Source organism: Peromyscus leucopus, chromosome 16_21, assembly GCF_004664715.2.
Source record: "Peromyscus leucopus breed LL Stock chromosome 16_21, UCI_PerLeu_2.1, whole genome shotgun sequence".
Classification (NCBI taxonomy): Eukaryota; Metazoa; Chordata; class Mammalia; order Rodentia; family Cricetidae; genus Peromyscus; species Peromyscus leucopus.
This window is the reverse complement of record NC_051084.1, coordinates 61,481,547-61,509,197: the sequence shown is the minus strand read 5'-3', so window position 1 is coordinate 61,509,197 and position 27,651 is coordinate 61,481,547. Positions and strand designations below refer to the sequence as shown.

Below are 27,651 nucleotides of genomic sequence, written 5' to 3'. Positions count from 1 at the left end.
TTCTATCAGAAACCGTTACCACCAATAATTCTATGCCCTTTATTCAGGTATTTCAGAAAATATTTGATCATCTGTTTCAAAATGTACATTTAAAAAAATCCATACAAAACTGTAGCTTGTTTCCAAAACCAGACAGAAACATAGGAAAAGGGACTTTGAAAAAAAAAAATGTCACCAAAAATAAAGACATCCCTCCCCCCAACCCTTTTACATGAAAGCATAAATACGCAGGTACACGTTTTTCCTTGAGTTCCTTGTTGAATTTGGTCCGTGACCCGAAACAGGCTAATGTAGAAAAACAGTCAATGTGTCCACATTTGCATTATGAGTTGCGCAGGGCACCAGCTCCTCAGCTCGTTCTTCGGGTGCTTGTTAAACAGAGAAACTGAAAAGTGAGGTTTCATCACGTGCGCTAATCTGTACCCAGAAGAATGACGGCACTCACCGCCACAGCCAGGTCCTGGGTGGGGACAGGGCTCACCACTGCGGCTGATTGTTGGGGAAAAAAAAAATCTCTATCCTCCCCACAGGAACAAGAAACTCTGGAATGCCTTCAGCGGTGACAGTGATGCCGGCAATACCAGAGCAGACCTTATTCCCAGACAGTGATAATGTCCCAGTCTGAGGATTTTTTTTCAACTTTTTTTTTTTTTAACAATATAAGAATTTCTAAGATGATACTACACATTCTACAGGGTTGCCACAGAAACCCACCCAGGATCATGAGACTGACAGCAATATAAGGAAGGGAAGGGACTGACAGGTGTAAGGGATGATGACTACCTCTCCCATGGGTCCCCTCTCTCCCACTATGCAGGATACAGTAAGGGACAAAGGCCTGTGGGAAAGACCACTGGCTGGGAGGGTTATTGCACAACCCGGAGAAGGAAGAAGAGGAGGAGGAGGAGCGAGCAGGAGGAGGAGGAGCAGGAGCAGGAACAGGCAGGCAGGCAAGGGTCAGGGAGGGTGTTGGTGCTAGGAACCCAAGGTAACCCTGACAGGAACCCAGGTGCTTTGCAGCTACCAGGCCAAAGAAAGGTACTCAAGCAGGTTACCGATGAGCTACGACTTGGAACCAGGAGTACAAGTGAACGCGCTCCTCATACAAACTTTGGGCTACCTGGAAGTAAAACAGGCGGGAAGAGGATGCTCTTTCTAACCTGGGGTGGTGGTGAGGAGACTGGAAGAGCAGGGCTTGCCACAGAGGGCCAGAGGTACAAAGGGGTGACCTTCTTCCCAACCCCCAGGCTTCCCTTATTACATAGGTGCCTGCTGCTGGGCCACCTCACGGGCTTCCGTAGCCACCCAGCCAAGCCCAAAGGCAACAGACAAGGGGAAGCCAGAGACAAAGAGGAGAACACACGAGAGATCTAAGCATGAGGGAGAAGAGGGTCAGAACGAGTGAGGCAAAACTGTCAACCCATGTCCCTTTAACCTGGAGCTGTGCTGAGGTATGGTGTCATTGGCTGCATATGCCGGTCAGCCCTAGAGCCCTGGCAGTTGGGAGCTGGCCATACAGTACCAGTCAAGGCCACAAGGCAATATAAGGCACTTTTTACACAAAAGAACAAGGAACTGCTGAGGACAAGAACAGCGAGTTTGCAGAGTCTGCTCGGGATGACTTCCCTTCTCATCTGCAGGGCTTCGAAAGGGTGCATGATGGAATTAACCCTTGCACAAGGAGCAGGGTGAAGGGTGAGAAGTCGGCGACAGCATCCTCCTAATGCTAACCACGGGCTGGAGAGGGATCCTATAGATGTCTCCAAAAGTCTGACATTGATACTACTCCTCTTTTGAAGAAAGAACCTGCAAGCCCGGGAGGCTGTGGGAGGGGGAGGACCACCTCACTGTCCTGACCCCCCCAGGCCTTATTCAGGTCCTTTCCACAGCCGTGAAGAACAGAGGCCAGAGATCAAGAATGCAAATGTGTCTGCTGGAGACACGGAGGCCCTTAAGCAGAGAAAGTTAGCTATGCCTAGACCCTCTGCTTCCTCCCACGGCAGACTTCTGCAGACCCCACTGGGAAGGCTCAAGCCCGTTAAAAACAAATACACACAAAGGCCTTGCCTAGCTGAAAGAGCCGGTGGGTTTCTTTAAGGATGCGTGGAATCTAAGTGAGCATTGTAGACTTTTTGGAGAATGCACTCTTTCTGCTCCCATTCTTTTTTTTTAATCACTTAGGAAAATATGCCAATGGGGCCTAGGAAGGAGGTCTCCACCTTCATGGACTCTTATGGTCCCAGGTACTCCAAAAAAGCATAGTGTCAGTAGCATCTAAATTTAAGTGATTTAAGTTCACCCTTAGACAGGTCACATGGTGCTGTCCACAACCATTTAGGCACACAGGATTAGGGCCGACTAGAATGGCAGAAAGCCTCCCTTCCTGGCTTTGGTCTGCTTCTCTTTTCCCCGGGATCACTGGGCTGTAGGAGGAGCACACAGAGCTTACTCATAGTGTAGGTGCCCCCCTGGACAACTTGTAAATAACTGTCCCATCACCAAACCTCTGCGCAGGGCAACGGGCAGCAGGGAACTCTCCATCCACCACTCCTGCCACAGAGGCCTGCTGGCGTCCCAGGGATGCTGACAGACAGGCAGTGGCTGCTGAGGTAGAGATTGGCATCTTCTGGGTCTTGGTGGATGCTGCTAAGCATCTTCAACTTGGAGGAGCATGGCAGGGCCTTCACTAAGGTTGTGGCACCTTGGGGACAGGAGAGACTTCAAATGAGGCCACAGTGCCCATATTAGAACAAGCTAGCCTGCATGCTCTCAGGATGATGTGGAACTTAGTCACTGTAATTCTGGCAGCAGGATGTGTGCCAACTTACCAAAGTCTCAATGCCAGAGAGGCTGGGGGGGAGGAGGATGAGAAAGTAGCCTATGGTTCTCCTAAGCCCCCAAACACCCCTGAAGTCGAGGCTGATGAGGTAATTGCCCTTGGTCTCAGGCCTTTTCTCTGAAAATGAACACTGTCCGAACTCCTAACCACTGACAAAACCCTTATGTTCTAGAAGAGACTACATCCATGCCAGCCATTGGATTCCTGGTAAGACATCCAACAGACTAGCTACACAGGAAGCTTGCAAGACATGTAAGGAATGAAGCCACAGCATGTCAGGCTTCCAAGTGTCCCAGGAAAGAACAACAAAAACCCACACACAGGGACAGGGCTGCTGCCTCCAAGACATCAGCTGCTCTTTGTACCTCTGTTTCTCTAAGACCACCGCATAAGATCACATGCTCGCCACAAATATCAACAGCTCAGCCTGGGGACAAAGCTCTTGCCGAGAGCTGGCAAGGTCCTGCCAGTGACATAGCTTGGGGAGGGTCCAGGAGGACACCGAGACTAATAGGATGAGGTGAATTTGGGGACCACTGGCTGAACCTCCACCCAGCTCTAGGCAGTGTCAGAAGCATAAGCTCAATTAAAATCACCCCCAGGAGAGATGGGCTGTACTGGCTTAAAAAGGGCCAGGTCAACTCTGTGGGGGTTGCCCAGGGAAGAGCCAGGGCAGGAGAGGCAGAGAACGGAGAAAGATACTTTCAAAATTCTGTCTGGCTTCCCAAGCACATGCAGAAGCAGCCAAGGGGATCTCATCCCTATTCTGTACCCTTATTCTGGACATAGAGGGAGGGGGGAAATGCCACAATGATGTTTGGAAGCAAATTCCTCAAATACTGGTAAGTTAGACCTTACATACATTGTTAGTGACTCGGAGAGGGGAGCTGCCTTGATGAAGGACCCATCTCCCTGTTTATGGGTACAAATTCAAGCTCTGGTCTCTACTACGATGTCAGAAGACGACCAGCGTAATCAGGTTAACGTTAACATTCCTCTGTCACCAAGAACGGCTCCCCTACACCAGCACGGAGTTCAGGGGCCCTTTGAAGCCCGCCGCCCTTCTGGAAGTCCTCACAAGGTACCACAAGGACCTGGTGACCACATCTTCAGGTAGAAGAGAGGAGAAGGAACACTGAAGGGAATGGAGCCGTGGACTCCTGTGGACGTGGCTGTGTCTGCTCACACAGCCGGAAGAGTGACCCTGAGGCATCCCGTTATCAGGCGTCAGCAAATGACACGATTTTAAAGAACACTCAGGTGAGGCCAGAGGAAGGGTGGCCAGGTGACCCTCCACGGGACACCGGTGGGTGGGTGGGGGACCACACGGGGCCGGAGGCTTCACGTTTCTGCAGCTAGAGAGATGACGTCTAGGTTGTGTGTCTGGCCTCTGATGGGGGCAGGTTTGTAACTGCTGTTTGGTTTGGTTTTAGACGCTGGTGGATGGGTTAAGGAAGTACGTCGGCTGGTATGCTGGAGAAAGTTCCAGATAGACGCTTCTGTCTCTCTCGTCCAGCCACCTTTCCAGAAGAGGCAAGCCGTTCAACACGCTTTGCTCTTGAGACGGAAGTGGGAAGGCACGTCCTTCTTAGCACATTCCCCCGCCCCCCACCCCACCCCCCAGAGTGAAGGCAGGCTGGTTTCCAACTCAAACGCAGCATGCTGGAAGCTCTTTGGAGTCCTGGGACTCAACAGTTAATTAACACTGTCTTTCTGGATTAAGTCACTGCGTCCCAAAGCAAACCACTTCGGGACAGGACGTGTAGAACCACAGTCCTACATCTTGTCAGTCAGTCAGCACCAAGAATATTGTGGTCCGAGAGGGATGGCCTTTCCTCCTCCTGCCCATCCATCCACACAGGGGCCACCGAGGATCGGCCACCAGCTCTAGGGGAAGCTCCTTGGCAAGAGGCTTCCAGGCGGACAGGTCCTGGGACTGATGGACAGGACTGCAATCTTAGCTCCCTCTCGGTGTAAAATATCAGAGAAATTGCACATTAAAGTCAGGAAGTGAGGAGAAACAGAAGTAGCCATGAAGGAAGAGAAAGAGGCAAGCGAGAAAGACGGCTAGGAAAATCTAGGCGTCTGAGAAGACCTAGAGTACAGGACAGAGGTGAGGCCACGAGGTGGCCCAAGGGAGCGAGAGAGGAAGGTTTTTGGTTTTATTGAGAATGGTTTATGGAAGAAGAGAAAGCCAAGAAGGTAGAGACTGACTCCCCCTTTGATGCCAAGGTTTCTGCTGATGGAGATGGAGCCGGGCTAGGAGGATAGAGAGGCTGAGCTGGGGGCCAGGGTCTCTTGCCTCCCTGCTGGGCCCTCACCCAGTGGATCCTGTTCTCAGCACTTTGGCCTTAGGGAGACTTGAGTTTCTTAGTCCGTGGGGAGGTTCCGTTCTCTGCTTTCACCACGCCATTTTCATGGTAACCTGGGAATGGAGAGAGACACCCGTGAGGCTACTGCTAAGACTGAGGTAGGAAAATGGAGCCATGGAGGGTGGGGAAGTCTGGTGGTTGGGGAGATGGCCCTGTGGCATGCAGACTATCCAGGGAGGGACCAGGCTGGAGCCGATGGAAGCCAGCAGACAGTTCAGGGCGGGTTGCCGCCTGTCCTGCCGCCTTTGACGAGTGACTTTGCGTCAGGTGCTTTAGTCTTGGACTATCTTTTAGTGGAGGGCATCTGGGGGTGACACACAGAAATGAAGGAACAGGCAGCAGCCTACACTGACGTCTGAGCAAGGCTGGCGGCCACCTCTTAGCTCCTCCAGTGTCCTCAATCTCTCAGTCCCGCAGACGACCCATAGGTCTCAGCAACAGGGATGGTGATGAGGAGGGGAAATGGGGAGCACGATGCTTCAGGGACACAGCCTGACACCCCTTTTGTAGAACAGTGCGATCTTTTACTGAGAAAAGTTTCTCCACAAACTCAGCCACACAGAAACCCCTCCTCCTAACCCCCACCCGACCCTCAGGCCTCCTCACACCCAGCTGCACACAAACACACACACACACACACACACACATACACACACACACACACACACACACACACACACACACACACACGCTCTTGCCAGGCAGGCAGCGGCCTGGAAAAATGCAGGTGAGTCAGAAAACAGGCATGCAGACAGGCCCCCCGGGCTAGGCGGTAGATGAGGGCTGGGACGTCTGAGGACCTGTGGGGCTTGGGGGACCTTACTCGAGGATGCTCAGGAACCAGAGGAGACGGGGGTTTCCCATCCCTGCGGCTCACCCCTAGCACTGTGCCACTGTGAGTCATTCCTGAAGAGAGAGGGGAAGCTAACCGCCTGGGAGGCAAGGGTGGGCTGGGGTGAGCCGGGATGCTTAGGACAAGGGCAGGTGAGGACATAGGCACACCGTGTAGCACAGGGCACGGGGGACAGCAATAGCAACAGCAGCAGAACTTTGGCTGGACGCCAGAAGCCACCCAGAGGGCATGCTTCCTTCCAGAAGTCCCCACCCATGGCTGCCCCGAAGCACAGCGGCCAGGGCTCAAGGCCCTGTTATGGCCGGCCTGCTCACACTGAGTCTCTGGCTCACGCCCAGCTCCATGCTGGTCATCGAGCCCCAGGCCCGGAGAGAAGTATCTAGAAGGAGGAGGAGCCAGAAGGACTGGTCTGTGGAAGACCTAAGAGCCAGATCCCAACTCTTCTTCGCCCATCCCAGCAGAGACCCCACCCGCTGGCTCTCTGCCACAGTCCTGGCACTCACCAGGTTCCCTCTTGATAGGCCTGGCTGGGAGCCTGGGGGCAGCGGCTGGGAGTCTGCGCTTGGCATTCTGTTCCTTCCAGTATTCCCGCCAGTGCCGCAGCTGCGAGTGGATGAAGCGCCACATGAGCCAGGCCTGGACAACACACACCAGCAGCAGCATGCCGAGCCTGCCGACAGACAGGGAGAGACGGATCTGAGGGTGAGGTTCAGATCTCCAGCCTGCAGGAGGAGGTGTGGGGGAGCTCCTGTGGCCTGCCCGCCTCCCAGCCACCAGCACCAGGAAGGCTGGGAGCTTCGGCCCATCTCTGCTCCAGCACACTTCAGCAATGGGAGGTGAAGCCCCCCCCTGGGGGGGGAGGGGAGGGTGGTGCCACTGCACGCTCACCCCACAGTCACACTCATCCTACACCTACAGATCCACAGCTGTACCTCTCCCATATGCATGGCCCACAGGGAGGGCAGTATAAGCTCTCCATATATTGGTAACATTCCAATGAACTAAATTATGGGAGCGCCGAAATAATCCTCTTCTAACATGTCACATACCAGTGGAACAACCCCAGACAGACTGCATGCACTCTGATGCCTATAGCTTCATGAACCACATAGCTTCCTGGCTGCCTCCCTGGATGCTAGCGAAAGCCACAGAGCAAGACATGGAGGACAAAACTCCAAAGTCTCATGAGGGTGTCACGATCAACCTAGCCTGGATGAGAACTGTCCTCTGCATCATGAGGTGCTGAACAAGAGTGAGGGGTCCGCACTGCATTTGGACTGGGGTCCTTCCCCACTGTGCGGTCTGAGCCCAGCAAAGCTGAGAAGTGAAGAATGTCCGATGGGAGCAGGAGACTGACGTCAACAGACTTGCTCCTAAACGTCACCGTGTGGGAGCCTCACGGCGCCTCTCTTCCCTGACCTTCTGGGAAGATGTGCCATGTTCGAGAGGTGCCTGGCAGCGCTCAGAGAGCCCCGATTCACCACCTCAGGCTTCCGCCAACTCACCTGCAAGGCAAGGTGTTAAAGTTCCCTTTCTCGGGGTCAAACACCTGGTTTTCCACCCGAGCCAATCCGAAGCCGATGGCCAAGACGGCGAGAGTGAGGATGAAGAGGCGTGTGCCCCCAAACACGGCAGCCCAGGCGTTAAACCTGCTCATGGGGGCAGAAAAGGAGCGTCAGCTTTGAGAGTCCCCCAAAGGACCTTCACCCTCTTCTCCAGAAGTAACCCGGGATGGGACGGGAAGTCAAACAGGACCCAGGAAGGTGAGATTTCCAGTTCTGAAACCTAAGCATAGGGCGCTGCCTGCACACTGCGGGGGGGGGGGGGGGGGAGCTGACACCCAAAGCAGGAGCCTCCCACCACCACGGATACCTCAGGAGATGCCTGGGTCCCAGCCCCAAGGTCTCGGGACAGGCCAGCACCCAGCAACCCCACTTACAGCCTCTCGTTGTTCTCATCTGCGAAGTAGAAGAGCCGGGCCATGTGGAAAAGGAACTCGGTGGAGTATTGAAGCAGCAGCAAGATCAGGCCCAGGCGACTCAGGCTGGGGAGAAAGACGGGCCTTACCTTCCCGGCAGGATGCCTCAGCGGCGCAGAAGCACTGGCCCATTGTGGCCCAGGCTGCTCCCTGTGCCTGTGCCTGGGTTCCGTTTTCCACTTCTTGGGGTGTGTGTGTGGGGTGGGGTGGGGACCATGCCTTATCCTTGGTGAGAGTCGGGCCACTAAACCTTCAGGGAGTGGCCTGGACCGACTCCTCAGCCCTGGACCTGTTTCATCTAGGTGAGCCACCCTTGCTTGTCCCCACAGTGAACCTGACTCATGCATGTCATGGTCCCTGCCTGGCACCTTCCAGTCTCACGGTGCCAGAATCGTGCACAAAAAGGGGGGCCCTGAACAAGGTTGCTGAGCGTTGCGGGTACATCTATGAAGATTTCCTGCTGTCTGACTTTCCGCTATCGGAGGCAGCAGGAAGCTCTCCCCCTGTGGGGTGCTCAACACACAGTGCTGGGGAGCCAGGCCCTTACCATAACCCCTCCTCCGCTGTGAGCATTCAACATCAGAGCACAGCTGGAACAGCTGTCATGGCCCTCGGCCTCCAGAGACAGGAAGCCAGAGCTCGAGATCTGGTGGACTCCGACGCACGCACGCACGCACGCACGCACGCACGCACGCACGCACGCACGCTCGCAGGCGCACTGTTCATCCATGTCAGTCATTCTCACAGGAAGCCTGTTGTGAGTCCCTCAGAAACAAGGCCCCAGGACATCTGGGCACCACAGCGGAGCTCTCACAGGAGAGCCTACACACAGTTTGGGTTCGATTATGTAAGTGAAAAGCTCACGGCAAGCCCAGTTATCAATGGCCATAGCTCATTCGTCAATATACTGTCCGTAAGAGATACTCCAGCTTCCCACGCAGGGACACTCCCCACTTCTAGAACAACTACCCAGCCAACTGCTGTCTATTTCATTACGAGCCAAACTGAAATGAACTCTAGAGCTCTATGCTCCAGCAGCATTTGGACACCCATGGGGGAGGAGCCCAGTCCGTGGCTGCTGGAAGTCTTCCTCAGCTCTGCTTCGGGCTGAGGTGGCCAGAGCTCTGGGTTCTCATGGCTAGTGGCGCACACCATCGCAGAGTGCACCACACCTGTCTTTCTTGTGACTGTCTTTCCGACCAGGAGGGGAATGAACCACTGAAGATAAGAGGATCTTCTACTACATTCTGCATCCCACAGTCTCAGCATGGTACTCCGTAAACAGTTGGTGTCAACTGAATGCCTGCTAACTGAGAGTTCATGTGGATAGACCCCGGGGGAATAAAAGGTTGAAGCTGGCTCCGCTCTCACTCACTTCAAGAGGTACGCCCCAGCGATGTGAAGCAGATACAGGCAAATGTACTGCAGCTGGCGGGGGATTTCTTCCTGGAAGAGAGAGGGGCAGAGGGTGAGCATGCTCATCCTCCAGGTGAACATGCCGAGGACCGAGGGGACGTGTAAGGGGAACAGGAAAGGGCCAGGTCTCCCTACCCCTACAGTCCCACGTCACCTCAGAACCCCATACACTGGGCTAGGGACCGGAAGGGTGAGGCAAGAGCTTCAAGCCTGGTGCCAGAAGGCAGGTCTGGGGTGGGAAAGGAAGGACTGGGAGAGGGTTGTCAGCATCACCCCAGGAAAACTACACAAAGGGCCGGGCATGGCAAGATCTCCTAAGTCCAGTGTCTAGATTAGGTTAGATTTTGCCAATGACCACACATCTGGTGGAGGAGTCAAGAGCCCGACACTGTTCTCTTTGGCGGTCTGTATGGTACTCCCGCAAGAGCTAACTCCATCATCAGCCAACCCATCACGCTTCCGCTTCCGGAGAAAGGGAAAGGCGGGGTCGCCGGGGAAAACAGGAGGGCTGCAGGGGAGAGGGCAGGGGAAGAGGGGCATGCTCACCTTCCGCACCTTCTGGAAGTAAAGCTCGGGTAGGGAGTGCAGCCAGTAGGCCAGCTGGCATAAGTAGAAGAACTTCACCTGGAAGCTGGAGATGAGGGGATTGAGCAACACGCGGGACCAAGAGCATCCCCACGGCACTTGCCAAGGACACAAGGAAAGGCCTACGCCAAGGCTGTGGGTGACCAGCAGGACGAGGAGCGAGGGAGGGAGGGAGGGAGGGAGGGAGGGAGGGAGGGAGGGAGGGAGGGAGGGAAGGAGTGAGTGAGTGAATGAGGGAGTGAGTGAGTGAGTGAATGAGGGAGTGAATGAGGGAGTGAGTGAGTGAGTGAGTGAATGAGGGAGTATGTGAGTGAGTGAGTGAGGGAGTGAGTGAGTGAGTGAATGAGGGAGTGAGTGAATGAGTTAGTGAGTGAGTGAATGAGGGAGTGAGTGAATGAGGGAGTGAATGAGTGAGTGAGTGAGTGAATGAGGGAGTGAGTGAGTGAGTGAGTGAGGGAGTGAGTGAATGAGGGAGTGAATGAGTGAGTGAGTGAGTGAGTGAGGGAGTGAGTGAGTGAGTGAGGGAGTGAGTGAGTGAGGGAGTGAATGAGGGAGTGAGTGAGTGAGTGAGTGAGCGAGGGAGGCAGAGACCACCACACCCACAGCACCACGTATAAGACCACTTAAAGGTCCACAGCAAAGTCCACAGGAGGAACCAGTGGTGACCAAACACATTTCTTCAACCCAGAGAAGGAAGAGCTGAAGAGGAAGCCGGTTACAGCACGCGGTGCGTGGACATGGCAACCACTGAAGGCGACAACAGAGAGGCTTCAGCTCCACACCCTTTGCTGTCGCTTCTCTGAGAAGCCTTGGGGACACGGGGTGGCCTCCAGAGGGAGATAGGCCCAGGTCTGAGCAGAATCACAAACAGGAACGTGAGTATGAATTTAAAGATGTGCTATGAACTCACGGGGTCTCCAATGAGACACAAAGCCAGAGACCCTGACAGAGAGTTCTGTTTGCATCTGTTGCATGCAGACTAGGTAACCTCTATGGATGGAGCTAATACAGATAATGCCTTGAGCGGAGACTCTCGAAGATAGACCTACTGCTCCCAACCCCATGCTCTACAGGTTCAGGTCATGACCTGGTCCTCAATGGCCCTAGTGAGTCACACAAATACTCACGAGAGGTACACGTGCGGGTAATCTTCCCAGAGGCTTCTCAAGTTTGTTAAGTATCCTTCCTATGGTGGGCGAGAAGAGAAAGCATTTAGAGATGTGACCATGTACCTGTTGGGGCCTGTGACCGGTCCAGGGATCAGGGATGCACCTGGCCTCCATCAACCACCACGAGGAACAAACCGCTCTTGGAAACAAAGGAACCCAGTGTGTAGGACCTACTGGCACTTGTCCCCGTCCCCCCCCCCCCCCAAGAAGGGACATGCCATGCTCTGGGGTCTGGCGACCTGTGTCTGAAGACGGGCCTGACAGTAGCAACATCTACTGAAACAGCTCGGGAGTTTCCCCGGTCTCCCCCAGGCTCATCTGTAAAGTGAAATACTAACGGTACAGAGTTACTGGTGGAAATAAATGTGAGTTTATGTGACACTCTGTGGTGTGGTATCTGCCATATATACACTCGGGAACTGTTTCCATAATAAAGGATTAAATACACCAGAATTACAATACCCACTGGAGACTGAAGCTTTTCACATCACTGTGATGATTAATATTGACCATCACAGAATCATCTACAAGACAAACCGCTGCTCATATCTACGAGGAAGTTTCTAAATTCGGCTAAGGAGGGAAGACTCATGTGGGTGTCACCGCCATATGGGCTGGGGTCCCAGACAGGATGAAAAGGAGAAAGGAAGGGAGCAGAGTACCAACCAGCCCTCATCGTGCTCTGCTTCCTAACTGGGTACCACTGCGACCCTGAATTCCCGGGATGATGGACAGCAGCTGTCAGATCATAAACCCTTTCCTCCCGAAGTTGCTTCTGGTGATGGTGTTTTAACCCAGCAACAGAAATCCTAACTAAGACATCCCCTCAGCCAGAGACCTACAGCATTCCTAAAGACAGGCAAGATGAAACTTTAACATAAGATTACAAGACACAGGAGAGAAGAGTCCACGCCCTGCCGAAGTCCAATAGGAATGTTAGTTGACGGAATAACGAGTGAATAACTGATGAATGCTTTCAACAGCTCCTCTCGGAAGAAGAGGGAAAAAAAGAGAGAGAGAAATGAAGAAACAGATAGGAAAGCCCTCCTGAGATGAGGTTTGTCCAGTAGCCCAGCTGCAATCTGAGCTGGAGAATGAGAACGTCTACAGAGCGAGGGACATCACTCAAAGCTCCGGTTCCTAGAGCCGTGTTTCCAAGGAGGGCTGACCCACCCGCCCTCACGTCACTAGCACCCTCTCGCCTACACCATGCACTCTGGGTACCATCCACAGTCCTGAAGCTACATCCCCGGGCCTCCAGGAGCACAGCGAGCTAGGTGACCTAAGTGACAGGGCCAATCAGATACCCGTGCCCATACCCATGTAGACACGGCGGCCTAGATTGGAAGGAGGTCTCACCCCAACCCTTACTGTCTCAATTATAATCTCTGCTCATCTTTACCTCCCCCCTCGCCTCAGTCACACACAGTGAGGCACAGAGGTGCGGGGCTCTGGGGACTTGGCCCTGGGCACTGGGAGGGGGTGTGTGGGGGTGTGTGTGGTACCCACGCCACTACTCTCTGTCTCACTTCCCTTTAGACCACTCACACGTGCCTCTGTCAGATCTCTGCCCTCAGGCGCAGTGACACCTGATGAGCCACACTGCCTCATTCCAGGAAACCCTGGAGGGTGAGATGGCCCCTTCCTAGAGGAAGCAGCTATGTATTTAACAAGTAGAGTGGGACTTCCTGGACTAGGCGGTAGTGTGTGCGCGCGCGTATGTGTAGGGGGGGGCGGGGGCGGTGCAATTCTACCAAAAAGATAGGCCAGGATCTGTGACACCCCAGAGACCCAAGGCCTGGATGGGCTTGTGTGTTTAAACAGGAACTGCTTGAATGGCCTCTTCACTTAGGAGACAGAGAGGTCAGGACTTTGAAGCCAACAGGCCAAAAAAGCTCCTCAGAAAAATGCTGCCTGCTTGCAAATGTCCAGTCCGCTGGGACGGGAGGAGGTGGAGCCCAGAGTCAAAGGAGAAATGACTCACACTCGGTGAGGAGCCCTTTCCAGCCCTGTCTAGGCAGCTGTCTGAGGGAGGATAAAGCGAGGCTGAGGCTGGGGCTGGCTGCCTCCGAGTTCAGGCATGCCAAGGCATCTGAGTTCCGGGGTCACGGGCGACAAGCAAGCACTGTAACCCCTTCCAGCCCAAACCAGGGCGGCCACGACAGGTGGCTCAAGGGGCGGGCGGGTGGGCGGGCGGGGAGGGGGGCACACGCCACTTTGTTCTCTTCCGATTCTTGACGTCTACCCATGCATGCGAGGCCTCAGCCTGCTGGAGCAATTCCTCCTCTTTCCCTAGCAGCCTTCCTTTCTGATGTTCAAACAAGAACCACAAAACCCAGCAGAATTTAGTAGACATAACACAGCCAGCCGCCACCTAGGCTCAGACGTCCTCAGCGTCGTCTGTCTTAACGTGTGCCAGAAAGACTGCACTAAGGGTGCAGCGGTGGGCGAGCATGGTGCAGGCTAGCGGGCAGCTTGAGTCAGACACGCAGAACACACACACACATGAAGCAGGAGAAACACCAACAACAGGCATGGTGTGGAAAATGCAAACGGGGGAGGGGGGTGCTCTGAGGAAGTGACACTTAGGAGGAGGATGGATGGCAGGAAAGGGCTGGCCCTATGATGTCTGTGGACAGAGCACTCCAGCGAAGGAAGCGGCCAGCCGAACTGGAGGAGTAGAGTTGGAGCATGGAGTGAGCGAGTCCATGCTGACGTCACCGGCAAGGTTCCAGGACCCAGGTCACACCAGCAAGGAGGAGAAAACAATTTCACGGCAGCTGTGAGGGGAACTTATTTTAAGTAGGAGAACACATGATTTAGCTCATGCTTTAAAGAGATCCATCTGGCTGAGTGGTTAAGGGGCTGAGGGGAGGCCCCTGAATGGAAGCGCACTCCCCAGGAAAGGAAAAAAGCAGCAGTGTAGGCAAACGGCCGAGGAGGCCTGGGTTCTGCATCCTCTACATTAATGACAGCTGGAGGCAGATGAGCTTCCCTGTGAGGCTGTCCTCGGAACTGAAAGAAAAGAGCATCTCTGACCCCCAACTAGGGATGCCAGGGGCATACGACCAACATCTGACCTGAGTGGGGGCCCACAGGACTTGGGGGAGTGATCCATGTAGAAAAGCGGTGTGGAGAATCTCAGAATTTTGAAGGTGGAGCAGGCAGGATCTGCTGACGTTGGGAGGGGAGGGAGGGAAAGAGAAGAATCCTGACAGAGTTCCATTGCAACAGAGAACTGTGATTTGAAAACCAGGTGCTTTTGCTCCCTTTACAAAATGGCTTCTCCTATTCTTCAGCATCTCTCCTCCCAGGCGGATGGTTGGGACGGAGGAGGTGAGTGCAGGGAGTGAACCCAGGAGCCTGTGCGGTTCCCTGGTCTCCCTCACGTCCTCACGGAGCATGCTGAGTGGAGAATGGGTTCTCCACAAGATCAAAGACCTCTGGTCACAGCTGGGATGTCACAGTGAGGGTGCAAGGGCAGAAAGGCTTCAGAGATGAGGCAATGCTCCCCCCAAAACTGTCCAGTGTCTGGTATTCTGAGGCCCTTTTACCTCAAGCCGTGAAGGCCTCCAAGAGGTGGGCATGAACTCAAGGTCAGGAAGCTGGGAGAGGCCTGAGGTCCCGTGGGTGCACTGTTATCTGTCCCCTGGGGTTAGGAATGTGGGAGCCCCCCTCTGAGAGGACGGAAGTCTTTGGTCTCTCATTTAAAATTCCTTAGTGCGCGTGCGGCTCAGAAAAAGTGTTCTGAGATGCACCGATAATAGGAATCAAAGCAACACACCACTCGGACATGTTGCCTCCTGCTTTGAGTCCATGCAGTCCGTCTGCGTTCAGCTCTGGAGACGGGGTTCCTTAGGATGGGGGGGCCATCTCTGTCAGGGAGGGCAGAGGCGAGGCAGCAGAGCAGCAAAGGTTCTCTGAGGTCAGAGAGCTGATGACATTTCCAAACCCCAGGCCGGTGTTTCTGCTGGGAGCTGGTTATAGACAAAAGCTGCTCCAGATGAGAACAGCAGCTTACAGGACAGTAAGCAGGCAGGGTCTCCTTAGAGTGAGCCCTGAATGACGGTCCAGAGTCCCTGTCTGAAGGAATTTTTTTTTTCTATATCAAAGGTTTGATGCGCAGAAGGGGAATGCTGGCCTTTGTTAATTGATTAGACCTGAAGTACACCCTAAAAACTGGCGTATTTACAGCTCTGTTCCCGGTATAATGCTCAGGGCTGGGGCTTTGGAGAAGTGGCTGAATAATGTAGCATCGATTGTGGTACTGTGGGGTGGTGGTAGAAACGAGGAGGTGAGGCCTAGCTGGAGGAAGTAGGCCACTGGGACATGCCCCTGAAGGGGTACATTGACCCCGGTTCCGCCCTCTCTGTGTCTCTGTTCCTGTCCACTGTGAGGAGAGCCACATGGTTGCACATGATCCATACAGTGGTTCACTTTTCCTCAGGCTCAAAGCAGTGGCCTCGGACACCACACAGGGAGAGCCCTGAAACCAGGAGCCAGCATGAGTCTTCCCTCTGTTCAGTGGTTTGTCTCAGGTATTCGGCCAGAGCGACACAAACAGAGCCAGGCCTCCGAGTCCAGGCCACACTTCCATGCTTGCCGTCGTGGAAGTACGTGGCTGCGGACGCACTGGAAAAACTAACTTGGGACCCTTAAGTCAACATCTGGGGTATGGCGTGAATATGAATTTATTGTGGGTGGAGAATGCAGCTCACAGGAAGAGTATTTATCTAGCATGTACAAGGCCCAGTACTGGGGCAGGGGTGGGGGTGGGGGTGGGAATTACCTTGTGAGACACTGTTTGAAGATAGGGCTGACAAAACAATATAGAGCCACGTGGACACCTGGTATCATGTAACATGGGTAAAAACTGTAAAATGTGCCTACTTCTGTAAAAGAGGATGACTTCATTCAGTGGCATCTATACTAATTAATCCGGCCACTCCCCACAGTACCAGGAGAATGCAAAACGAGTTCCAACTCCAAGGCACCTGTTCCTAGCTCTTTTTCTTCCCTTGAAGCCCGTGACAGTCATTTTATCAGCAATGAAGAGCACGCCTGGTGGCTTGACTTTCACTCTTCATCAGTCACGGGGACCACTCACCGTTACCAACAGATAGAGGCACCACACCACGGAGCTGAGATGAAAGACGACCAGCTGTCCAGATTCATTGAACTTGCTGTGTTTGGCCTTGGAGAGATGAAGCCGTTTGCTGATTCTCTAGAGAAGAAAGAAAACTCCACACGTCAATACACGAGCATGCAGATACCCAGCAGATTACACGCTCCCGTATTTCCCCTTTACAAAAGAGTTAGCAGTTCAAACTCCTTACAACCCAAGCCATTTAGCACAAGCCTACTGCATGCCTCTGGTACTGAGTTTCGGGTTAGCAGTTTGAGAAAGCAGTAGGTGTTAAGGCTGTTAACATCTTTTGAAAGAAAACATATTCTAGTCATGCTGTGTTTGAAAGACCCCGAGAATATGCTCTTGGTGTCTTTCAGACAGCTTCCTCCCTTAGGAACTAAAGAAGAAATCTAAAAAGATTTCTTTATGAGTCTTGCATGTGAACTAAAGAAATCCGAGAGAGAGAGAGAGAGAGAGAGAGAGAGAGAGAGAGAGAGAGAGAGAGAGAGAGAGAGAGAGAGAGAGAAACGGTGGCAGAGGAGTCTAGCCTCCGGACTAAGGGGCTAAGTTAGGAGACGGAGAGAATCGGAGCTGTGGTTTTCTTCAAGGTAAGGCTCACCACCCTAACGGACCTCCCGGCTTCTGACCGCAGAATCCAAACTCGTCACTTACGTCTAAGATGTACTCTTGGACCACAGCGTGCAAGATGATGGTGATGGAGATGTAGAACAAGATGGTGACCAGGTCCTTTGGGCCATAGTGGTAGTGGACTGTCTCGCTGTCTGTGGGGTAAAAAGGACCTCCTTGTCAGCATCCCTCAGGTGAGGAGATGCTCTGAGACCCCAAAAGGGGAAAGAGATGGGAAACACACCATTTTCTCGGCGCTCCCCATCTGCCGCACCCCAGGTTCAGAAGAAAGCTTCTGCCCCAGCATCCTGCCTTATCTCTGGACTTGGTCCTTGGGACGCACCCACGGGGAGGGCCGCGGAGAACCAAGTCCATATCGTGATGAATGCATGATTCCGAAGCAGTGGCAGAAGGGCGCTGTGGCCCAGCCCTGGCCCACCACGTGTCTCCGGGTAAATGACTAACCTCTCCGGGCCTCAGTTTCCTCCCCTATGCCGTAGTTCTGTGCTTCCTATGTCACTGTGAGGCACTATAAGGTCTCTTTTGGTGCCTCGGGTTTCTATGTCTGAATTAAAGACAAGAGCTCCTGTAACGCGGTATTATAAAAAAATGGATGAATTCAGGGTAAGTGCTGTGGGTTGATTCTGACAACCTGCCTGAATTTAGAGTCGCCATGGAAACATACTTCTGGGTCCATCTCTGAAGGTGTTCCCAGAAATGTTTAACAGAAGAGGGACGTCCTTCCCTGCATGTGGATGGGCACCACCCCAAGGAACCGAATGGAAGAAGAGAGGGGGCTGAGCCTACGCCTCTGTTTCCTAACTGTGGATACAATGTAACCAGCTGCAGCAGACTCCTGTACCTTGCATGCCTTCTCCGCCATGATAGGCTGTACTCTCTCACTGTCTGCTCAAGTAGACCCTCTCTTCTTTAACCTGCCTTCGTCAGATACTTTGTTACTGTGTTGAGAAAAGTACTTCATACAGTAAGAGTGTTGCACTTTGTGTGCATGAGTGCGTGCCTGTGTGCTTGCAAGTGTGTGTGTGTGTGTGTGTGTGTGTGTGTGTGTGGCGTTTGGTACATATTTGCTATTAATTGTGCTGCTGGGCTACTGTGAGGATTAAACAAGACAAGGCTTACAGCACAGCACCTAAACTCACAGCCGGCTTCTAGCAAATGGTGGATTATTAGATAAAATTCTGAAGCCAGGCAGAATTGTTTGTTTGTACAGATAGGGTCTTATTATGTAGACTTCTACCTTGTGGCAATCCTCCTGCCTCAGGCTCCTGACCAGAACCCGGTGCTGCCATGCCAGCTGAGAAAGGACCGCTTCTAGCCTTGCTCCGGTGAGCCGGCCGAGGGTTGGAGGAGGCTGGCTAGCGCATGCCTGCCAGGGGCTCAGGCGCTGGGCCTGCCCTCCCCTGCAGACATGCTGGCTGCCCTTCCAGCTGTGAGGCTGAGCCTGAGTCACACACGGATGAGTCATCTCTGCTGGGATGCATTTACCAGAAGGTAGGCCAGGGTCAGTTTGTTTCTCGCAGTGGCCAGAGAAAGAAGCAATGCTGAACTGGGTCACTATGGGAGTTCCTGCTAACTCCTCCAGCCACCCTGGACTGAGAGGACGTGACAGAGGACAGGGTCTAGGACACAGACAAGATCTAGAAATCTCACACTTTCCTTTTCCATCTCCCTCCGCCTCTTTACAAATACCTACTTTGTGAAAGGCATTGGGCTAATGTTAAGTCCCGGCCCTTGGGGGCCAAATCCAGCTGGGGGTTGAAAATGGAACAGTTACACGATAGACAGGCCCATTGCCGAGAGGCAGTGGTTAGAGCGGGCAAGGGTGGGCAGCGGCTAGGGTACAGGTACTGGGTCTTCTTGGCCAGGAAGACCAGGAAGTTATAGAAATCTGGGTAAAGGCACATGTGGTGGGCATTTCAGGCCCAGGGCTCAGGAAAGGTGCTCAAGATAAGGGTGAATGCCAGGGCTACCATGGACAGCCTATGGGCCACTGAAGTGGTGTGGTCTTTAGCCTGGAGGAAGTGGAGAAACATCCAAGAACTTGAATTCAACAGCCAAGTGGTAAAACTTGTATTGTGGAAAATGTACTGAGCAGCCATGAACAAGAAGAGGCCTAGAGGTAAGGACAGTGTCGGGAAGCCACCCCGGGACCCAGCCGAGGAACCGCAGGATCCAATCCAGGCCGCAGGAGAGACAGGGAGGTAGAGATGGCACCCAAGGACGGAGCAGAGATGAGAGAAAGTGTTCATCCACCCAGAGAAGAGGGGGGAGGGGAAGGAGGGAGGGAAGGGGAAGGGGTCTCTGTTCTGCCACCTCTACCACTAGGTTCTGTTCCCCTTCCTCCTTCACAAATGAGGGGCAAGGGGGAAAATCTAAGGCATACTTTGGAACTCCAGAAGAACCAGGCATGTACAAAGTTCCATCATCTAAATCACCACTAGGGAAACTGGGATCCACATTCAACCAAGTGAGCGTAGTCTATAGTTAGTAAAATTAGCCCGGTGCGGTGGTATCTGCCCGCTTGCAGTCCTAGGAAACCGTGTCCGACATCACTGAGCATCAGGGAAATGCACATCACAACGACCTCCCCACTAGGACAGCTACAATTAAGGAAAATAAAAATGTGTGGCTGGGGATGCGAAGAAATTGGAACCATGTGCGTCGTTGGTGGGAATGTAACTCAGAGCAGCCACTACAGAAAACTCTATGGTCTTTCCTCGGAAAATTTAAAATAATAATTAGTATAGGTCCCAGCATTACTGTTGAGTATAAATTGGAAAGAATTGAAAACAGGATTTCAGGGCTGGAGAAATGGCTGGGTTGGCAAAGTATTTCTGGCATAAGGACTTGAGTGCCACCCTCAGAACCGACATAAAAAGCCGGGCATGGTGGCATGTGCTTGTCATCCCAGCTCCGGGGAGGTAGAAAGAGCCAGATTCGTGTCAGCCAATCTAACCCACTTGGGAAGTTCCATGCCAGTAGCAGTCTCTGTGTCAAGCTCCTGAGGAATGATATCCAAAGCTGACCTCTGACCCCAGGGCACACTGATATACACACCCACCCACAAATACATACCCAACACTAGAAACACTGCATTAAATCACTTGCAGTGTCTTGAAAAACCAAAAAAAAATCACTTGCAGTGGATGAAAAGTCAATATGAAACATAAATGAAATGTAGTTCAGACTCGGGTTCCCCTCGCTGCCCTGAGATTTCTTAATACATATAGGCAAATATTCCCCAATGCAAAGACATTAGTACATACATGTGCAAAGTGGTAATTCACGATGGCCAAAAAAAAAAAAAAAAAAAAAAAAAAAATAGAAAGAATTCAAGTGTCCATCAATGGATGAATAGACAGACAAAATGTGATGTGTCCACACACTGAAATATTTCTCAGCCTTCAAAGGAAGGAAATCCAGACACATGCTTTAACACTGACATTACGTTGGGTGAGAGAAACCCGTCACAAAATGATAAGAAATATCTGATCCCACCGGTACAGGCTCCCTTGGCCCATCAGATTTTTACAGACGGAAAGGAGGACAGCAGTCACTCAGGGCAGAAAGAGAAGAAATGGGGAACAGTTGTTTAATGGCTACAGCTTCAGATTATCTGAGATATTCATGGTGATTGCCTGAACAAGCTGTGAACGTACTTAACATTGCTAACCTGTTTACTTAAAAATAATTAAGATGAGGAATTTTGTTGTGTGATTTGTCCTAACTGAAACACAACAGAATGGCAGTGGCCAGGCATTTTGAATGCTTAAGTAGACCCAGGCTGGGGTCAGAGGTGGAGGCTGCATGGCGGGAACCCACAGAGGGCTTTATAGACCACAGTGAGCTCTGTGGACTTCCTCAAGGCAGCAGGAGACTTACAAAGATCCACTTCTGGCCACACAGTCACGAGGGTGGCAGGGAGACAGCCGTCAGTCAGTAGCTGCGGGTCTCCAGACGGTGGGCATGGACCCGGGCTCTGCTCTCGGATGGGAGTGGGGAGAACAATGGGGACAGACTGATGAACTGGCTGCAGGAACAAGTCTCCCGCCCTTTCGGGATCTGATGTGGTCTGCAGGCCTCGTTCACCACCTCAGAATTCTTCAAGCAGCCATTGTGCTTCATAACCGACCCTCAGAATCACCTCAGGAGGCGGGCAAGGAAGGTGGTTGCAGGGATGCGGACATTTCTCAGCGCTTCCAGTTTCCAGAGCCCCAGCCCAGCCTCCAAATGCTACCTCAAGGTCAACACCACCCCATGCCATCCTTGGCCTCATCATCAGCAATATGTTGCTCCTTTGAGTTGTCCTCCTACAATCGTGAGGAACAACATCCCGTCCAGATTCTCCAAAGGTACATTGAGTCACCTATCACGTCTGCTGATTTCTTCCTTATCTACTTCCTGTTTGATTAGAGGAAGAAAAAATGGTCTGATTCCTACTTTCTGTAGAGCTGCAGAAACTGGAACTTTGCTCAAACAAACTCATACCTGATTTTTTTTTTTTTTATGTCTTTTAAACTCAATTGCTTAATAACACATATAACATAGCTTCTGAGGCTAGAGATGGCTCTGAGGTTAAGAGGACTTGCTGCTCTTTTTAAGGACCCAGGTATGGTTCCAAGTACCCCCATGGTGGCTGATAACTATCTCTAACTCCAGTTCCAGAGGATCCAATGCCCCCTTCTGACCCACACGGGTACTGCACCTATGTGGCACACATACATGCAAGCAAATACTCATACACATACAATTTAAAAAATAAATCTTTTTTAAAAAAGAACTGTTTAAAAAAAATCATGCCGGGCGGTGGTGGCGCACGCCTTTAATCCCAGCACTCGGGAGGCAGAGCCAGGTGAATCTCTGTGAGTTCGAGGCCAGCCTGGGCTACAGAGTGAGTTTCAGGAAAGGCACAAAGCTACACAGAGAAACCCTGTCTCAAAAAAACAAACAACAACAACAACAACAAAAACACTGCTCTTATTATCCAAATTAGACAGGTCCTCGTGGACCACTGCTCTCACGAAGCACAGTCCTGCCGGTGACCTACTGTGTGTTTCTAGAAGGGTGACGTCTTTAGGCTATCAAATCAGTGAAGTGAAGGTCAGGAGTCACAGCAAACTGCAGTCCTGGTGTGTTAAGTGCACACTCCCCGCATGGAGACCTGCTGCGGGAAGCAGTCAGTGTACTGCCTTTCAACCAAGAAATATGCTCTTACCTAGCTTTCTTTCCACATCACCATCTCGGCCTGTCTGTCACATGTCAACTTTGAGAAAGAAACAAGTTCACGAAAGTGCCACCTCTTTTTCATCATTTTAAAGAGGAACACACAGTTAAACAAGGATAGGCGAATGGTGAATGACGGGCACCGTCTGTTTTCCAGGTCCAGAAGGGAGGAATGGAGGACTGAGCTTGTGCCCAGGGTGGGGAGGAGAGGGGAGGTGGCTTCTTTCCCATTGTGGTCACAGGAGAGGCACAGCCCAGGGCAGGCCAATTCCCGGTACTTTTAAAGCAAAGAGATCATCTGATTTTACAGTACTGGAGACCAATTTAAAAAGTTTAGACATTGCATAGGCCAACACTAAGTAAGCCAAAGAAAACATAGCCACAGGAAAACTCCAACCACAAGCCACCAGTTCGAAACCTGTGGTCGGGCTGACTCCCGACCCCTTCCCAATAACAGCATTCTATGGGTTTCTGTGCTGACAGTTCCCACGTTATTTCAGATCTCTTCCGTTATATATAAATGCAGAATACAGAGGGACGTGAGAAAAATTACAGTGAACAAAATCAGGAGGCAAATGGGGCTGCGGATGTGGGTCAGAGGTTGAGTATGGATGCTTGAGCCCTAGTCCTGCCGAAAGAGAAAGGAAGGGAGGGGTGGGAGAGACGGCGGAGAGAGAACCAGACAGACAGAGGGAGGGACAGATGGACGGACACACACACACACACAAAAAAAAAAAAAAAAAAAAAAAAAAAGAAGAAGAAAGAAAGAAAAGAAAAAAAAAGAAAAGAAAAGAAAAGAAAGGAAAGGCATCAAATAACCACCCGGGGCAAAGGTTTTCAGTTCTCAGATAAATGGTTTGCCTTGCCAGAATGTCAAAAGCTCCTAGAAGTTAGATGAAAGATCAAAAATCAGCAGAAAAATGGGCAAAGTGTACAAACAGACAGTTCACAGAAAAAGGAAACACAGACAGCTCTTATGCCTTGAAAACAATGCTCAGCTTTATCCGGAAGAGAGATTTAAATTAAAACCACACTGAGATACCACTTCATACCTGATCAGATGGACAGAAATCCCCAGCCTAACAATACAGCCTTGCGGAGGCTGTGGGGAAATCCCTGTCTTGAATGGTACTGGGGGAAGTGCAAAACAGTACCATCTTTGTGGAGAGTCGTGTGGTCATTTCTGTTGAGGTTACAAAGGTACTGACCCTTTGATGCGACAGTTCCGCTTTTGGGGACTTACCCTTCAGCTAGTACTCGCCCCATGGATGGCTTGGCATATGCTCCTGGTTATAAACCAGAGTACTGCTTTCAAGAGTAAAACAACACTGTAATGTTTTCATGTCTAGGAGTCTAGTACATATAGACACATAGGTTGGGTATCCTTAACACAGAAATCCAAATCTGAAACTCTGAAAAACTGTTAAGTATGGACATGAAGCCACATTTAGACAATTCCACACCCAAGCTCCCATTAGAATGCAGTTAAAACTCAAGTCCACTAGAAATACCGTACAAAATCACTTTCAGAGAATGAAAGGCAAATATGAAACATAAATGAAGTCTAATTCAGGCATGGGTTCCCCCCTCTGAAATTTCTTAATACACATATGCAAATATTCCTTAGTCTGAAGCCAATGAGAATCAGAAACACTCTGGCCCCAAGTGTGCAGGGTAAGCGAGGCTCACCCTGCAATGCTTCGGGGTCACTCAAAGACAGAGCAGCAAAAGGCTACACTCTGAGGTGTCACTGCAGAGGAACAAGGTGGCATCTTTTTCACCTTGCTGCTCTATTTTATTTTTCATAAAGGCTATGCATAAAAAAGTCTAAAGCTCATTTCTAGAGCTGCTCTTTGCCACCATATATATATATATATATATATATATATATATATATATATATATATATCCACAACTCTCTGACTCAGTTACCCGTGTGGACAGTGAGAACAGAGCAAATCGCCTGCTGGGCATGCATGTCCTTTCAATACCTGGAAGATACCTGGAAGACAGAGAGAGGCAGGAGGAGCAGAGGAATTCGGGGCCGGAGTGGCATATAAGACCTTGTCTCCACCCTGTCCAGCAATAAATAAAAGAGGTGAGATGATCAGGAGATAAAGGTGAGGACTGACTCCTGAAAGTAGTCCCCTGACCTGTACACATGCAGCATGGCGCCCTCCCCGGCAACAAATAAAGTTAAATGTCAGAGCTGATGAGAGATCTCAGTGGTTAGAGCATGTACTGCTCTGGCAGAACACCCAAGTCTGGTTCCCACACCCACATCAGATGGTTCACAACCACCTGAAACCCCAGTTCCGAGGGATCTATCACCCTCTTCTGGACTTCCTGGGCACCTGCACTGACATGTACATACCCCTACCCCACCTCTCATACCCACATAATTAAAAGTAAATGCTAAAAAAAAAAACTAAAAATAAAATAAAACTACCCTTTACCACAAAGCTCTAAGAATAAAATAGACAAATAACTTACAAAACTGTAAAGTGCTGTACAGATAGATGTAACTATTATTGCTATTTCCCACAGAAAGAAGATGGACAGAACAGTCCTATGTACTCATTTAGAATAAAGACCACAAGTGGCGATGATAAGCCCTTTCTTAGCAAGGCACTATACTGAGCATGTCTGGTAAATGACATCATTTATGCCTCCCTGTAATCCTGCGTGTTATCCCTGTTCACTGACACAGCAGCTGTGGCTGAGAGACAACAGGAGCCGTACGCAAATGATCTGTAGCTAGAGAGGGCCACAACCACAGAAGCCAGGGACCAAACCCATCCCCTCCTCGCTAGGCCTCTCTGCTTCCTGACTGCCCTTCAAACGCCACAGGCACAGGACATTCCTTAAGTCTTGAAGACTCAATCTACTCCCTGAGATGGCAGGAGAGAGAAGGATCTAGAATATACGCGGGGACACACACACACACAGCCTTCAGGAGCAGGATTCTGACCTCCACTCATGTTTCAACATCTCTGACCTCCCAACATAGAAGATGGAAGATGAGGTCATTGATATCTTAATTATAAAACAAAGATAGTTCTCAGAGTGAATGTGTACACAGATACATGGACACATATACACACAGTTATGGGTTAAACTGTGCCCCTCACACTCCAAAAAATACTGTTGGAGTCCCTAGTACCTCACAATAATATTTTATTTGGAATAGGGTCTATCCAGGAGTAAGAAGTTAAAATGAGGTCATTAGGGTGGGGACTCACTTCAATATGATTTGTGTCCTTAAAAACCCAGGAAATAATGACACAGAGACAGACACCCAGGAGGGAGGTGACATGAAGAGGCGTGGAGGTGGCAGCCATCCATAGGCCAATGAGAAGGGCTCTTTCCCCGACAGGTACAGAAGGAACCATCACTAGTAATGCCATGGATTCAGATTTCTAGCCCCCAAAACTGTGCCTTGTGGCATTTTGTGACCGGGACCTTAGGAAACACATTCTCTTTCTGTGCAAGGGTCACAGAATGAAAGACCTGGTTAACAATTTCCCAGGCTACCATTTGGCCTCCTAGTGCATGTTTTGAAATCCATTTTCTTCCATTTGATAACAACTTAGGAAGACAAGAAAAAGAAAATGTTTTTTTATAGTGTGCAAAAGAAGCAGCGAAGGTGAGGGAAGACTACAGAGGATTTAGGAACAGAAGGCCATGGCTTCTGGATTGTCTCGTTGAAGAACCAGCACCCTGTCTGTGAGGCTGCAAGGAAATCTATCAAGGATTTCTCGGTGTTGGACACGTGCTTCAGATCCTTCTAATCCACAGCCTGTGGTTTCTTATAACACACCCTGGATATGACACAGCATTCAGTAGGCTGTCATGATGCAGAACACTTATGGCTGGGGGGGGGGGTGGAACCCACGGATTTCAGAAAAAAGTCACCAAGAGTCAGGAAGAAAAAAGTCACTCCTGCTATGGATATCTGTATGCTGTGAATACGTTGCTCTGATTGGTTAATAATAAAGTGCTGGTTGGCTGGTGGCCAGGCAGGAAGTATAGGTGGGACGAAGAGAGAGGAGAATTCTGGGAACAGGAAGGCTGAGTCAGGAGCCGCTGCCAGCTGCTGCCACGAGAAGCAGGATATAGGGTACCAGTGAGCCACGAGCTATGTGGCAAGGTATGGATTTGTGGAAATGGGTTAATTTGAGATGTAGGAGCTGGATGGCAGGAAGCCTGAGCCATTAGCCCAAACAGTTTAAATAGTGGTGAGTGTCTGTGTGTTTATTTGGATCTGAGTGGCTGCACGCCCAGGCGGGACTGGAGATAACTCCAGCTACACACTCCTGCAGGATCACGTGAAACAGAAGCAACAACTAAAAAAGTAGAGTTTTTCTTTACATTTTAAATTTTAAGTTAATTCAGGGCCTTTACTGATACCAAAATAACAATCTCAGCAAACCTGTAAATCCAAGGACAAAAAAAAATATTGTTGTAAAAACAACTGACTAGAAGAAAATACCAGCTAGATAGCACAAGAAAACACAAGAAAGTTCCCATCTAGAGGCACGGGGAGGTCAAGATCACAGAAACAAAATTATGTCAAACTGATTGGTGGGGGTCTAGGTCAAGGGGTATGGTAAGGAAGGAAACAGCGAGATATCAGTGTTCCCATCAAGGGTCAAGCCAGCTGACAACCCAGCAGCTCAGAGCTTCTACTAAGTTAAGCCTGTGGAAGTGCCACACTGAATGGCACAGACCAGTGCTTCTCAACTGAGAAGCAGGGTGGCATATCAGATATTCACCTTATGATTCATAACAGTAGCAAAATTACAGTTATGAAGTATCAATGAAATAATTTTATGGTTGGGGGTCACCACGACATGAGGAGCTGTATTAAAGGGTCCACTGCGTTCGGAAGGCTGAGGACCCCGGGCACGAACTCTCCAGGCTATAAACAGGAGACTGGATGGAATCAAGGCTCTGCTGGAAGTTGACACATCCACATGTACATGGACTCAGTTTCCGAAGCATCATGAAGCCGAGTGCTTATGATTTGTTCCTTCTTCTGAACAGTTGTTTAGCTAGCTAAATTTTAGTTATTGAAATGAAAATCAAGTCCAGACTTGACCATAATTCCTGGGAGGAGGCTTCCCACGGCGGACACAATGGGGGACTGGCTTTAGTTTTCTTTTCATACAGAGGTACCCTGAGCCAAAAGTGGTCTTGGTAGCCATTTAGCACAAGGTGAGGACAAAGCCAGCTCTGTGTCTCACAAGTTGGCCTCTCCACGTGACAAACCCAGCCTTTCTACAGCTTTCTGGGCCCTAGAGCTGTATGAGGTACAGACAGTCCAGCCTCCCTCTGCTCTTCCTGCTCATCCTTGAGAACATCAATCAACTCCCTGGGCCCAGTTCCACCCATTGTAAAAGGATCAGGCCACTCCCGATCTTCCACAGCTGTAAGGGTC

At 51.0% G+C, this 27,651-nt stretch overlaps 1 protein-coding gene across 1 annotated transcript in view; it reads right to left on the bottom strand.

Moving 5' to 3' along the window:
* The window catches only part of Tram2 (translocation associated membrane protein 2), a 78,042-nt gene continuing 50,391 nt past the window's right edge, over positions 1–27,651 (bottom strand). The window contains exons 3-11 of the mRNA XM_028868073.2: positions 17,013–17,122; positions 16,320–16,436; positions 11,171–11,229; positions 10,005–10,089; positions 9,418–9,488; positions 8,004–8,108; positions 7,570–7,713; positions 6,568–6,734; positions 1–5,264 (exon numbers count right to left, since the gene is read on the bottom strand). Coding sequence (XP_028723906.1) covers positions 5,191–5,264; positions 6,568–6,734; positions 7,570–7,713; positions 8,004–8,108; positions 9,418–9,488; positions 10,005–10,089; positions 11,171–11,229; positions 16,320–16,436; positions 17,013–17,122 — 932 coding nt within the window. The 3' untranslated portion in view covers positions 1–5,190. The remainder of the gene's footprint in view (positions 5,265–6,567; positions 6,735–7,569; positions 7,714–8,003; positions 8,109–9,417; positions 9,489–10,004; positions 10,090–11,170; positions 11,230–16,319; positions 16,437–17,012; positions 17,123–27,651) is intronic.